Source organism: Platichthys flesus, chromosome 4 (genome assembly GCF_949316205.1).
Source record: "Platichthys flesus chromosome 4, fPlaFle2.1, whole genome shotgun sequence".
NCBI classification, from domain to species: Eukaryota; Metazoa; Chordata; class Actinopteri; order Pleuronectiformes; family Pleuronectidae; genus Platichthys; species Platichthys flesus.
The window spans coordinates 10,638,689-10,653,790 of NC_084948.1; the positions used below are offsets into that span (position 1 = coordinate 10,638,689).

The following is a 15,102-nucleotide window of genomic DNA, read 5'->3' on the forward strand; positions in this document are numbered from 1 at the left end:
TCCAGTCAGCCTTTTCTTTCTTCCATTCCCTCATTAATCCCGAACATGTCCTGGTCCACTTTCATTTTAACTGCTTGATTGTCTATAGTGCCAGTTGGAGTTCTCAGGCAGGTTTTGTAGTTATAACTCTGCCCGGTTTAGACTTTTTGCATGTTTTGTGGACTTTACCTTGTGCTTGCTGTATTTTGCTTTGTGTACCAGCCTGCAGACCTGTCTTTGCCCTTCACTGTACCTGCCCTTGCTTGCATCACTGTCAAATAAAGGTGAAGTGTTTGAATTGTACTTATCGGTGTCTCATTGTTGTGCATGAGTTCAGCTCATATGGACCTCAGACGTTGTACTACAGGGGTGGACATCATAAATCTGGCCTAAATAACCAGAGGTCCTTTTTCATCATAGCAATGTATTTGGATGAAAAAACTATACTGTATACAACAAAAAATATAAACAATGATATGAGGGAACGAGATATATTAATGGATTTAACATATTAACCAAAGGACCATGTGGGTTGGTATAAACAGTGGGAATTCCTGATCAACGGTGTGAGTGCTGCTGTACATGTTGCTGGATGTGACGCTTCCTGTTCCTTACAGTACGGTACAGTGAGGGATGCGCGTTGCATTGTGGGGATACAAACACGGCGCACAGAGAACAGCGGGGAGCACAAAGGATTAAACCAGCACCTCGGAAACTTTCCCCACCGGCGGGTTGTGATGTGAATTCACGTCGGCGTCATTCGGACCGTGAGGTTTGGCGGGTGGCAGGCTGACAGCTGCCCGAGAGGCAGCGCAGGGACTGAGGGTGAGCGGCGTGCAGCAGCAGCAGCGGCGCACACCGCGGGCTCCGACCGACCGACCGCCGCTGCTTTTGTCAGCCGAACCGTTCGCATCCCGAGGCCCAGTCGCTATCACAGGCCGACCCCCCCACCAGGTAAACTCTTCCCCCCACCGTCGGAGGGATTGGGATAACCCCGCAGCCCACGCGTGTGTCGGGCCGCGTCGTTGTCCAAGTGTCGACAAAGAAAACGGAACCATCAAATAGCTCCGGTGTGCGCTGGCTAGCGCTAGCCTGGTGGCTATCAGTAGCTAATGAGAGCAGGGTTATCCGCGGTCAAACCGGGGATGTGGCTAAATCGACTTCAAAATAAATGGGGTAAATTGAATTTCTTATTTTTGCCACTTGGTCATTTTGTGTTTGTGAACTGTTGGTGATTTGAAATGCTGTGTTTCAGTATAACAAAGTGGAAAAATATAGAACATACCATAGCAAAAGAATAGTTTTATTTGTAGGAAGAGGACAATGGGTCTACTAATAAGTGGTTAAAACATGATTATTATTGACTTTTGTATTACTACCACATGGTTGGTAACAATTACACCTGAATGTGTGGAGTCATACAAATGTGTGTTATAGTGTTTATCTATAATATCTTAAATAGTTATCTAGTTGTATACTAAGCTTACAGGGTCGCAGAAGGCGTGTTTTATTTTGACAGTGAAAAACGGATGCGCTTTTGTTTTGACCTATTACCTTGACTCTGCTAGCTGGTGTTTGCTAAACTGTGATTGTTGCTGGAAACAGGAGTTTGATCGCCTGACACTTTGTCCATTTACCTGTGCACACACACGTGAACACAGGCTTTTCGTGTTTGTGAGCACTTTCACTATCAGACCACCAACACATGTTTCTGACAAACGCCTGTTCTCACTTGCTTATACGTGATGTAAACAGAGTAACAGTCTCTGGAGTCTGGGGGCTTTATTAAGGGTTTCCGTTTGTTTTGTCGGAGTCTGTTCCCCCCCGAACTTGATCCCAGGTACCAGGAGGGAGGGGCTCACCTAGGTTGATCACCATGGTAACCTAAGGTGCTCAGCACGGGTTAGGCCAGGTTAACATAATAAGAAAGTGTCAATAGCTGAGACTGCTGATCAATATGGTCAGCGAAAAGTGACCATTAATAATAGCCATGGCAGATTTTACACATCAGTCCAGATGTTTTTCTGTTCTCTCGCTTTTTAAAACAGGAATCAAAGTGTCAAAATACAGATTGTTGCTGCATTTTCATTGTGCAAAGATCCTTCCTTTCCTGCCAGGACTCCTGACAGTGTAGGTGCTTCTAAATTCTTATCTCCTCACTGTCTACACACTACGAGGAGAGATTGTGATGGTAATTAGACCATTGTCTTAGAAATTGTCCTTTTATCTCAAAGAATTATGCAGACAGTGTTAAACACTTCCCATGACTATAAATGGAACAAAGCTGTCAGATCAACCTAATACGACACTAAAGGCCAATTCATGCTTTTACGACGACTCTATGCCTTACCCTACACAGAGCCCTACGTCGTTCCCTGATGTGCCAATCCCCAAGAATGTAACTACACATTAAGGCGACGCAGAGCGCAAAGGCTGTGATTGGTTGCTCGGTAGCATCACATTTCTACAAGACTTGCCGCCATTGTGTTGAAATGGCGTCTTTACATCTTTACAGTTTTTTTTTGCACATCATATTCATAATAGTTCACCAGCTGCAAAAAATACTCACCAGACTGAAGTTATTTGAATCCCCTGGACTTTCAACAACCAATGTTGGGCTCAGTCAAACCACAGAATAAGCAGATAAAGGGGTCCTTTCTACAGGGTACAGATCCCGGACATATGATGGGCCAATTACAGCAAAATAACCTTAAGAGCCAAACCAAATCGTACAATATCCCGGGGAGGCATATTCTTCAACCTAAGCATACTGTGATCTAAATACTTTAGGCTCTGAGGCACCTGTGCAAGTTGGCTATGTCTGGAAATTACACATCTAGAGATCACATAGAGGGATAGAATTAAAAAGACTAATTTATCTGAGCCCTCAGTTTGAATTTGGTGAAGAGATTTGTTAAGATAAGAAGCTGAAGCCGCTTGTCCCTGCTTTGAAGGGAACACTAGCGAGCCAGCTGCCTGCAGATGTCTGGCTATTGTTCCTTCAATACAAACAGTGTAGTTTGTGCTCAGCCCTAACCCAGTGGAGTTGCTGTACTCAGTTGAGACACCCGCTGGCATTTTTGTAATTGGTGCAGACTCCTGCTCCATCACCATCATCATATTTTGGAGGATTTGAGTTTTCAGTATTATTGTTGACTCTTAGTCACATATCCATTTATCAATCACTTGAGTGGCGAGTGTATAAACTGGCCCAGTGATGTCTTCTAATACCTTGTTTTTTTCTCACACCAAGACACTTAGTGTTCAGTAAAGTGAAACAGAAACTCTCTGCAAAGAAGTTGAGAAGCTGCAGCGGATTAATTTGTCACCACAATAGTCATTGTGATGGTTTTATTGTTATTAAATTGTAGCTTTATAGTGAAGCAAGTAGGGCACTAATCGAATCAGTCATGTATATTGGAGTCACTTAATTGACTCTTAAGATGTAAAATTGGCTTCAACCTTTTGTTTAAGTTAATTTATGTATTTCATTTAGTTCTTCACAGAGGAATTTGTAGACTTCTTGCAGATCCAATTTTTAAGATAGTTTTACAAATATTTATACTTCTTATTTCTCAGGTTCATGTACTTGAAAGGACATCCAGTTCTGTCATGAAGAAATTAATAGAGCTCATGTAAATAAATCTCCTTCACATTACAGCCATATGAAAACCCCACAGTGAAATCAAAGCTCTTCTCTATCACCCCTGTTTGCTGGTTCAGACTAGGCACTCTCTAGTTGCACCACCACGGCCCAGGTCTATAATTCACCTTTCTTTCACTGGGCCAGCGATGCGTAGTCCAAGACTATTTTCTTTTGGTGTGTGTGTGTGAAGGGGAGTGCACTCTCCCTGCGAGAGCCCCTTCACATGAGCTTTTGTTTGATGGAAAATCTCATGCCTCAAAGAATTCACATGTCTCTCAGACAGCTGCTGAGCATCCTGTAGTGCACTGGCCTCCACATGGGTCTGGCTCGCATCGCTGCGCATCTGCTTTGATTGTTGTTACATAACTTGGCTTTTTGTCCTCCATGCCCCCCCTTTACCTTTCCTTCCCCTCAGAGAACACCATACTATTTCTCTCTCTCTGTGCCCACTGCCTTCCACAGTTGATTGGACTGGTATCATCCTTTCTTTACATTGGGGTGGTGTTTCTTAGGGTGCTACTTGAAATCTTATTTTTCTCTTTGTGCTTTATTTCTAATGGAGTGGTTTATGAGAGTCCATTGTGACTTCACACTTGTTTCTCTAATACTTGGCCTGGACTGTGTTAAGTTAAGTCACCATTTGAAATTTGTATTGCTATATACAGTAAAGGACACGACAGGAAAGATTAACAAAGCTTTACAAAAATAATTGTAGTATATTCTTCTATTTTCTTTCTAGTTCATATGCTTTAAATTTTGCAAACTGAACAGAATTTTTGTTTTGCTTCTCATCTGCAGGACGCACTTCCTGTGCAGAGTCAGGAAGTGACTCCAACATGGGGGTCAAAACCTTCACTCACAACTCGACCTCCCACAGCCAGGAGATGCTGGAGAAGCTGAATGCTTTACGCAACGAGGGTCACCTCTGTGATGTCACCATCCGCGTCCAAGACAAGCTCTTCCTGGCCCACAAAGTGGTCCTCGCCTGCTGCAGTGAATTCTTCCGCTCCAAACTGGTGGGCCGACCAGAGGAAGAGGATAAGTTTGTGTTGGACCTTCATCATGTGACTGTTAGTGGTTTCGCTCCTCTGTTGGAATATGCGTACACGTCGACCCTCTCCATCAGCACCGAGAATATCATCGACGTCCTGGCGGCCGCAAGTTATATGCAGATGTTTGCTGTGGCGAGCACATGTTCAGAGTTCATGAAGTCAAGTATTCTGTGGACTCCAGGTAACAACAACAACAACAACAACAACATGGCAGCGGAAAAACCACATGAATCAGCGCAAGAGAGTGCCTCATCAAACTGTGCCCTGACGCCATTGGACGGCAGCGTTTCACCTGTGTCGTCAGACTGCAGCGTGATGGAGAGGAATGTACCAATATGCCGCGAATCGCGACGGAAACGCAAGAGCTTTGTGACAATGGCGTCACCTGAGAGTCCTCTTAAATGCACTACACAGATTGTCACCACCTCCCCTCAGATCCCCAACCCATCCCCCTCATTCTCAGACAACACAGCCCAGCCGGTGGAGTCCTCCCTGGCCTTTCCATGGACTTTCCCATTCGGCATCGACCGAAGGTTCCACTCGGACAAATCAAAGCTCCCGGAAAGCCCTCGTTGTTTAGAGCAGGGCGCTCCAGGGACCTCAGAGGTTGCGGCCGGCCGGCGGCTCAGTGACTACCTGTCGTGTGAGAGCTCGAAGGCAGTGTCGTCGCCAGTGCCAGCAGAAGAGGAAGATGTGAGGGTGAAGGTGGAGCGTCTCAGCGATGAGGAGGTCCAAGAGGCGTCCTCTCAAGCAGTCAGTGCCTCCCAAAGTTCGTTGAGTGACCAGCAGACGGTGCCAGGGAGTGAACAGGTCCAGGAGGAGCTCCTCATCAGTCCACAGTCTTCCTCTATAGGTGGGCTGTTCTCCCTAATTCACCCATCCACAGCATTTAGAACTATTTCTGCATGTTTAATGTTGCCTTATAGTGTAAATGCTTTACTATCAGTCGAGAGTTACATGGTTAAATAGAGGGAGAAAACAACTTAACCTTGTTGCTGTATCTATCCCTATTACAATAGAATCTGTGTCCTGACCCAGTTAGCACAGCGTTGCTTTGTAACCAAATCTTTCCCAGTGGGTTTTTGTGTCGGTGTTGGTGGAAACATTTTTAGTCCGGGTGCCGGAAAGCAGTTGGAAAATTGAAACAGTGATTACTCAACTGTTAAATAGGACAGATTTGTATCCAGCAGCATCAATCCTAAAATAAGGGATCAGCCTTAAAGGACCTACAGTAATAGACCAACCTCATACAAGATGAAATGCCTTCCTTAGTCTGAAATTCAGTAGACAGCTACCAGGTGAATAATATTGATTTGTCTCTTCAGGGTCGATGGATGAGGGAGCGTCTGAGGGATTGCCGTCAATGCAGAGCACGTCTAACGCTGGAGGACATGCAGAAGATGATGAAAGGTATCTTGATTTGTTACAACTTGAAGTGAGACACAAGTCACAGGCAGCAGATAATATATAGACACAGACCAAATGACTGTCTGTCTCAGCCACGCCTGTGTAGGTGATAAATCTAAATGACAAAGACACACAATAATATGAAGAATTTCAATGTGAAGGCCTCTAACTGGAAATTCATAAATGACTCATGTCACATCGCAGCATTGTCCAATAACATCACATTACTAGTTTCTTTAAATTACCAGTAGAGGGCAATTTGTATATCTAAACTATCAAGATGTTTTGTATGTGAAGAGTCAAAGATCGTTCTTTTTGTTGACTGTGTTTCAGGTTGGATGGTATTCAGTATCCATACCACCTGTATATCAGCCCTTCAGCCCGACCAGGCACTAATGGCCCGGATCGGCCCTTTCAGTGTCCTACCTGCGGAGTCCGATTCACACGTATTCAAAATCTGAAGCAGCACATGCTAATACACTCCGGTAAGTGAAATGAGGAGATTAAAATGAACAGGTAACATAGACCTGATCAGTTTATCGCAGCAGCACTGTTGGATTTATTCACACATTAAAAACATTTGATTTACATCAGATGTTAAGTAAGATTGTAAAAAGGTTCCATAAATAGAATATGCAGCCTGGGAGAGAGATCCAATCCTGCTCAGGTCAGAGTAGTTCCTTTTTAGAACATTTTTAGATTTGTGCTTTTATACTATAGAGTTATACTTTCTTAACCTGTGGAAAGGGCAGTTACAATTGAGTTTGGTTTTAGAGATAACCAAACTTTAATATCAAAAGCCAAAGGCATCATATTCTCAGCCTTCAGTCATCACCCTGCAATGACAACATGTCAAATGTGTATGGTTAATGTCCAGAATGATTTACACTGTTGATTATTCATAAGCAGCATTTGGAATCAGCTGGAGCTAGACCTAAATATCAAATGCCAAATGAAACAATTGGATGACTCAGTAAAAGAATGACAGAGGAGGTAAATTCTATATGTTAGGAAACTTACTTTCCTTAATCAAGTTTGAGACGTCTACTAACTTAGAACATAGTTTAATATGACTTCTGAAGTGCAAACCTGTTCATAAAGGGACAGACAGTTTTAAGGGCACATCACAGTGACACACTAGCCATGAAATATGTAGAACTCTCCGCAAACATTTAAAGATGATGAAGATGTGTGAGTGTCATCACTGTGGTGGGTAGAGGCAAATAGGCATTTATCATAGAGTTAACTGTTTACTCCTTGTTGAATTAACACTTAATAAAATTCAGGAGCTGAAGTATTAATTGACATTCAAATAACTACATAACATTATCATGATTAAGTATATTACCACCTACTTGAATTGTTCCTTGTTTTTGCAAGTAGAAAATTAAAGGTTCGGTTAAATATGAAAAACATGCATATTTTCATTATTTACACATTAACTGGTTTTAACCCAAAACTTGACATTTAACTGATGTTCTCAGTATCAGTGATATATTTGCTAGTGGAGATCAAAATAAATGGTTCAATGATTTTTGCTTACTTTACTTTCCAACATATTGTGTATAGCTTAGTGGTTAATGCATGAGGCTTTTTTGTTCTGGGAAACACTGATTTGGAAAACAGTTGAGGCTGAAACACACACACACACACACACACATACATACACACACACACACACACACACACACACATACAGACACACACTCACACACTTGGATACAAACACTTGTTTGATGCTACAGTACAGATCCGCTAAGCCTTGCGTTTCTCACCCTCCCTCAGGCATTAAGCCTTTCCAGTGTGACCGCTGTGGGAAAAAGTTCACACGGGCCTACTCCCTAAAGATGCATCGGCTGAAGCACGAAGGTAAACGCTGTTTCCGGTGCCAGATATGTAGCGCCACATTCACGTCCTTCGGTGAATATAAGCACCACATGAGGGTCTCCCGACACATAATCCGCAAGCCGCGGATTTACGAGTGCAAAACGTGCGGCGCCATGTTCACCAACTCTGGCAATTTAATTGTACACCTGAGGAGTCTGAACCATGAGGCATCCGAGCTAGCAAACTACTTCCAGAGCAGGTGAGGAGTGCGGGGGTGCTGACCCCCATTATTTACTCAGATCTCACCTACTCAGGTGGATTAGAAAAAAACTATATTTAGGTTCTAATACCTGAGGTTCATTTGACTTTGGTTGTGTAGAATTGATTTTGAGATGATTGCAGTTGATTTGAATGTTCAGATCAAGTGTACCTGAAGTTTTGGGCCCTTGTTCATTGGAGAGTTTTTATTTCACTTACTTAAAGGAATATTTAGACATTTTGGGAAACTTACTTAATATATTTCTTCACAAAAGTCCGACGAGGAGGTTGACAGCACTCTCATATCCGTAAGGTAAATATGAATCTGTGACCAACAGCAGCATTATGACAGCAACAGCGAAACAGAAAATCTGCCATCAGCTTCTTTAAAGTTCACGAATCAACACATACCTCTTTTTTTAATTCAACAAAAGCTGAAGTGAAAAGTTGGGGTTATGTGTCTTGGCTGCGTGAATTGGGGTTCTTACAGTTCAGTCAAGTTAGAACGTGTGAACGTGTGAACTTCAGAGAAGACTGTCAGTGGATTTTTTGCCTTTTCATTAGATAATTCAATATGAGAGCGATGTCAGTCTTCTCTAAATCTTGGCAAGAAGTTGAATGAGCGCATTCACCAAATCCCTGAACCACTCCTGTAACCTTCATCATTGACAGGAGATGGCAAATATCTCAAGCACGATTTGACTTTTTTGACTAAATTCCACGAGATGTGACAATGAAGTAGGTAATTTTATTTAAAATTGAGAGAGTGGCGTAAACCAGTGTTCTGAAACACGTTTGATATTTCAGCGTTATGTAGAATCACACTTTTTATAGTCCTGCACTTTGTTCTCGAGAGTAGCACCATGACAACTTGAGTAAGGTCCTTCAACCCCCACATCTTTTATTCTGTTTGTCGATTTGTTTCTATTTGAAATAATTTTCCTAAACCCAAATAGACTGAGTTGCTTGTGTGTTACAATTTACCAAACCTATCCACTTTTCGACTTTACTACATTTTGGTTCTCACTGGTCAGAAGGACTTTTAACAGGTTATTGACTCCTCAAAGGTTTTTTAGTTAAAGGCCTGAGCCTGAGATCGTAATATGGACACTGACTATCCAGTCACTCTGTTCACTCCCATTCTTCATTTACAAAGATTAGTTAACTTCACTGTATTGGTCCCCAAGTTGCTGATTGCTGGTGCAGTTTGTCAGGTTCAGCTGTTGTCTGTGCCACAGAGGACAGTAACACAGGACCTCAACTAATAACTCTGAATAATGACTGACTTTAGTTTGGAGCCATGGTCACTCACATTTTAGAGCCTCAGTCATTGGAATTCATGTGTACTTAATGAGAACCAATCAATGTCTCCGATTATTTTGATGCATAGATCGAATGATGCAGACGTTTTTTAAGAGTGTGATGCAGAACATGCACAGATATTCTATATTTAGTTTTTAATCAGACATTATCCTAAGCATTTATAATCACGTCATCGTCATCATCTCCTCTTCTGGTTTTATTTATGCTAAACTTGTTTGCAAACAAATGCTGCCAAAATAATTTGAGTTAAATCAGCTAAATCAAATAAAAAAATTGAATAACTAAGTTTGCTCTGAAACATTTGACCTTGAAAACTATCTTATGAATTTATGTGGCATGAATTTTTACTTGGGGAAATTCTCAACAGTCAGTCTCCAGTTGTATATTTATTAAAAAAAAGAAGGTATATTATAATTAATAAAAGTGGTGTATTTAAGTTGCCCTTGGTCAGTACACTTGGTCTCAATCAGATCTGAGCATTTGGGACACTGAGTAAAAGGAACTAGTCCAAGTTGCAGACATCTCACTCACTAAAGAGGCCATTTGGGTGATACTTGTTTTGTTGTTGTTTCATCTCAGGCCTGAGAGAAAAAAAATGACAATTTCCTACAGTATTTTCAATATCTTGTGCCATATCAGTAATCCTTTGATAACTAAAATGGAATTTCTAAATGTTGTATTCAATTGCTGATATAATTCAACCTATTATGGCAATGCTAACAAGAAAATATCCATTCCAACACATGTATTAACAAACATTGTGTATATCTTTGAATTGATTTAGTTTTTCTACTGATTAAGCTTTACACGACTGTGTCAGATGTGAGAAATCATAATAAACTGTTTTTGTAATCAACAATCAAGCTAATTATTTCAAGATTACAAAATATACAAAGATTGTGAAACTACATCATAAATTGTCTTTATCATGTCCTCTGTGACCTCTTGTAGATATTTCAATAATTGCACTGCATTTACAATGGAGTTGTGTTGCAGAAACCAAATCATGCACAGTGAACTCAACAAAATCTCTTGATTCTTGCAGTGATTTCCTCGTGCCCGACTACCTGAGCCAGGTGCAGGAAGAGGAGGAGGTGCTGGGAGTCCAGTACGAGCTGGAGGAGTCCCAGCATCACCCCGTCTACCCAGGCAGCACCTCCACCACCACTGCCACCTCATCCTCCTCCTCAGTCCAGATGCCCGTCATCTCCCAGGTGTCCTCCTCTACCCAGAATTGTGAGAGTTCCTCCAGCTTCCTTTCACCCGGGCCACTGGATCCCATGGAAGCGCAAGCCTCCCAGAAGATGGACGCTGACGAGACGTCAGCCATGACAGAGGAGACCAAGATGGACAACAGTCTAGGTGGCAGTTCCCCAGAGGTGTTTGAAGAAGGGCAGCAGCAGCACGCCCAGGCCAAGGAGATGGTTTCTATTACCATAGAATGATTCAAGTCTTGTACTTGCTCATCATGTCTTATTTTGCAGCCATGTCATATGGGAATATCTGCTGGAGCGCCGTGATGGCTGCAGGGACGACTGAACATGTGTAAATGTTGAAACGTCATCATGTGAATCAAGACACCATGATAAAAGTTACCTGAAGACTTCGGTTGCCTTAGTTTTACTTTCCACATGAAAGTCAGAAGCACTTATTTGAGTTCATGTTTTACACCAAACCAATTCCCGCAAAGTAAATGATCATTTTCTTTGTCCTCTTTGCAATTATGATGTAATTTGACGAAATGAGATTTCAGTAGATCAAACTCTGGGTTCAGTTTGTCCCGATCCCGAATTATCTCCTGAATAAGCAATTCAGCAGCATTTCTGATGAGTCATTCTTCAGAAGGTAGTTTTTTTCCCATATGACATGAATGCAGCACTAGGTAAAATCATTTCTGTCTTAGCCAATTTGAGTTCTGTTACAAATCCAAGCCTTGCCCTATTTTTGGAAAGTGCCTGAGTTCCCATTTTAACAAAGTAACGTTTAGAGGAGGAAGAGGTCTTGACTTTGCCAACAGTAACAAATCAAGCCTGTAAACTGAGCTAAAGAAGAAAACATACTTGTATTTCCTTTGTTGTGATAATGCTAGTTTGTATGGGCAGAAACTCTGTTATTCCTTCAGTGCCGTCGCTATAGGCAAACTGTTAAATGTCAATATTATCTATATTGCAATAGCTTGTTCTGTAGTTTTACTATTTGACTGCTGTGTATGTTGGGTGTTGTGACATATATGTCAGGTGTGTGTATGTGCATTTTTTTAAATCAATATCAAGTCAGAAGATTTAAATTTGAAATGTCTAAATCTTGAAATGATACTGACAGTATTCCCTTTTAGATGTTTGTGTAGTGTATGATTTTTCTGACCTATTACAAGTATTTTTTTAATCTCTAATGAACACTGTTGTTAAATCAAACCTAAACTCTCAGAGTTTAGAAAAAGAGAAACTCGGATAAGCACTGAAACAAACAAACAAATGTCCAAATATGACCAAATTTTATGTCAGAAGAATTTTAAATATGGAGTTTGAAAGTGCGGTCCCAAAATGGGTTCTAAGATGTGGTAATGTAGCATTTCATCCTAGTTGAAGTTGGATCTGCTTTTCATTTTGAACACACTTTGTAACAGATATTGATTGATATTGATATCTGATTCAGATTATGGTTATCCTGATTAACCAAGGTACACTGCTGATGTTCTAAGACGTTGCATGACTGTTGAAGTGATGTTTAACTAAGGTACAACGTGATTGTCTTTTTTTTTATTTTATTTTTTTTACCTCTTATCCTTGAGTGAATGTTTTTTCTAAATGATAGCCCAAGAATATTACGTTTCCCCAAAAGTGTGGATGACCCACCAGCAGTCTTTTAAACAGAAAAGTTACTCTGTGAAAATATTCCTGACTAAAATGTAGCTTCAAACCTGCAGCAATGGGTGCAGGCAGATTTTAAAGGCTGTCTATGACGGCCAGTTTTCATTCAGAAATTCTGAGTACAAGGACGTTTGGTCACGTGGTTTTAAAATATAGCTTTGGAAGCAGCAGGAGCATGCTGTCGTGTGAATGCAAATACTGTGAGATGAATCATTCTAAGTGATAAGTTAAAGGTTGCCGTGTTAGGTAAAAGCTTAACCTTCACTTCCAACTGTTTGGCAGTTTCTGATTTTATTTTATGTTTTCATGCTGATTTTAGGTCAAACCTCCAACTCCTGTTGCCTGTGTTCCTTGTTGTGCCTGTATTTAGAGAAGATAATGATGCTCACGGTCATGGTCCATGAGTTGAAAGCTACTTACTGTGAATGGGTTTCTTGTTGAGTGAAAGCTTTCATTTTCTGTTGCCCCTTGAAAGTAGTGCTAATGGCCCACATGTAGGTTTCTCACAGCGGGATGTAAGCCCTCTTACGAAGGGTTGATTGTAAATGTAAAGATGACTATTGCTATGAGAAGGGCATGAATATTAAAGACAGAGTCCCATTCATTGCAATCCATTGAGACCTATCTTAAAAAGAGCTTGTGTTACTCCGCCCCAGCCTGTCAGTCACTTTTTTCAAAGTTGTGCCATTTGCCCTTTTTATCTGGGTACATATCAAGCTTTTTCCTACAGGACCAAATGTCCTCTGTCTCAATGGGGATTTGCCATGGCAATCAGTATCTGCACATATTAAAAGAAAGAGATAATCATTTCAAGTGGTCCATGCTATTTAGCAAAGGGTTCCTGCTGTTTTGGCCCTGAAAACACTGTATGATGTTGTGCTTTTAAGAGGCTAGCCTTAGTAAATGGACCTATTAACTCAAGTTGCACAATATCAAAATTTTAAAAATGTTTTCTATTCTCCATTTGTACATCATGCTTTTCATCTGTCGTGTTCGGTGTCTGTATAAAAAAGTTTTTATAATGAAATGCTGCTGTTTGTTGAAACGCAAAGTGCCCAAAATATTTTTGTGAACCAATGGTGTGCAATAAATGGACAGGTGGTGTTTTCAAAGTTTTCATTTTGTCTTTGGAATGATGAATTATATTATATATATATATATATATATATAAAAAAAGAAAAGAATGTATAATTTTGTTTCATTCAAATGTGACTGAAGGTGAATCATGTAGGCGAGTACCCCATTTGATCTGTGAAACAAGGAACAAGGCTTTGATAGTAAAGACTGGTTCTGTTCAGCTCCTTTCTTTTTGTTTCTAAAATTGCATGTTCATATTGTTCTGTGAAATGGAGAGCATGTCTTCAGTTAGTGATCCGTTCCGTCAAGGCCTTATTTGTCAATGACTCCTCATCAAGCAGAGCTTTGATCAGTTGTTCAGCATGCCCTCTTCTTTTCTGTATGTTATCCCTTTATGTGCAATGTTTGAAAATATCTTGATTATATACAAGACATGCCTTTTCAATATACACTCAATGTTGTATATGTTTTCTAGTCCTTAAGGTTTATTTAGAAGGTGGAAAATATAAGAAAAAAAACTGGTAGCTCTTCATAACAGCATATATATTTTTGGTGACTTTTGTATGGGTGCTGTTTCATGGCACCTTTGGATAATCTTGTTAAATGTGAATAGACCACCTTAGTCTGGGAGTATGGGGGCATTGGTAGTCTTCACTTTGTTTGTCTGCAGTGTGTGTATATGTATATATATATATATATATATATATATATATATATATATATACATATATATACATATAAATTTGCAGTATATACACTCATACGATGTTGCGTATTCTTTATACTGTAGGCTACTTGATGACAACCTGCTTTGAGACAGATGTTGTATTTTGTGTCTTTGATACTGTACTTAAACTGTAGTTTGGAGAAACTGTACAAAAACATCCCAGATAGCAATGCAACCCGCACATTGAATTGGGAGAACTGATGTTTGTGCTGTTGAGTGTTTAAACTGGATCATATTCCACAGCTGGCTTTTAAAAACTGACAAGACCACTCTGTATTTTTCGGGTTTATGGTTGTTCTGAATCTTTACTAGTGTCCTGGCTTTGCAGTCCTGTTGTTATTAAAAAAGAGTCACTTTTGTAAAAGTATAAAATATAAATAAAAACAAACAAAAGTCAGAATAAGTCTAAAACTTGTCTGAAGTTATTTGTTGCTGCGATATATTTCAGTTTAATGTGAACTTACTTTGTAAATACATGACTAGTATATTCTGCATCATCACAAATCCAACATCGTTTTATTAAGAGCACAATTTAATAGAGTAGATGAGCAAACTTCAGTTGATGTGTTTTCTTATGAGTTTGTTTTGTTGGGACAGTCAAACAACATGTGACTATCGAACCCCAAAAGGCCATCAGATCAGATGAGCCCACCCCTGAAGACTCTTGGTTGCTTTGGTTGAACACAGAATTAAGAAGGAGGAGTTTGTCCCCCATCTCTCACAATGTAGTCGACTATGAAGCAATTGCTTCGCAGCTAGCATGCAGAAGGAAAATAATGATGCCAAGAGCCCCTTCTGATGCGAGTAGCATCTTTCACAACTACTGGCGGCAGCAGCATGCTGAAGCCATGAATCCTAGAAGCCTGATTGTGATAATGATGGATAATGTCACAATCACAGCAGTGATATTGCATGGGCTTCCTTCTTCAGGCATCT

General features: G+C 40.6%; 1 protein-coding gene across 3 annotated transcripts; it reads left to right on the forward strand.

Annotated features, from left to right (window-relative positions):
* Nucleotides 1–634: 634 nt before the first annotated feature.
* Nucleotides 635–13,477, forward strand: zbtb44 (zinc finger and BTB domain containing 44). Of its 3 annotated transcripts, none has more exons than XM_062386160.1 (6): nucleotides 635–1,155; nucleotides 4,424–5,530; nucleotides 6,003–6,087; nucleotides 6,418–6,569; nucleotides 7,870–8,170; nucleotides 10,538–13,477. In XM_062386160.1, the coding sequence occupies exons 1-6, from the start codon at nucleotides 1,092–1,094 to the stop codon at nucleotides 10,935–10,937; spliced, it is 2,109 nt and encodes a 702-aa protein (XP_062242144.1). In that variant the 5' UTR covers nucleotides 635–1,091; the 3' UTR covers nucleotides 10,938–13,477. The 3 variants fall into 3 exon arrangements, with proteins under 3 accessions (XP_062242144.1, XP_062242146.1, XP_062242145.1); XM_062386162.1 differs by having other exon boundaries at nucleotides 7,870–7,953; nucleotides 10,538–10,708; XM_062386161.1 differs by having other exon boundaries at nucleotides 723–933.
* Nucleotides 13,478–15,102: the final 1,625 nt, after the last annotated feature.

Excerpts from the sequence above, each read along its gene's own strand:
- zbtb44 (XM_062386160.1), top strand. The coding sequence starts at position 1,092 with ATGAGAGCAGGGTTATCCGCGGTCAAACCGGGGATGTGGCTAAATCGA. Across the intron at positions 6,088-6,417 it reads CATGCAGAAGATGATGAAAG|GTTGGATGGTATTCAGTATC; the intron begins GTATCTTGATTT and ends ACTGTGTTTCAG. Across the intron at positions 6,570-7,869 it reads GCACATGCTAATACACTCCG|GCATTAAGCCTTTCCAGTGT; the intron begins GTAAGTGAAATG and ends ACCCTCCCTCAG.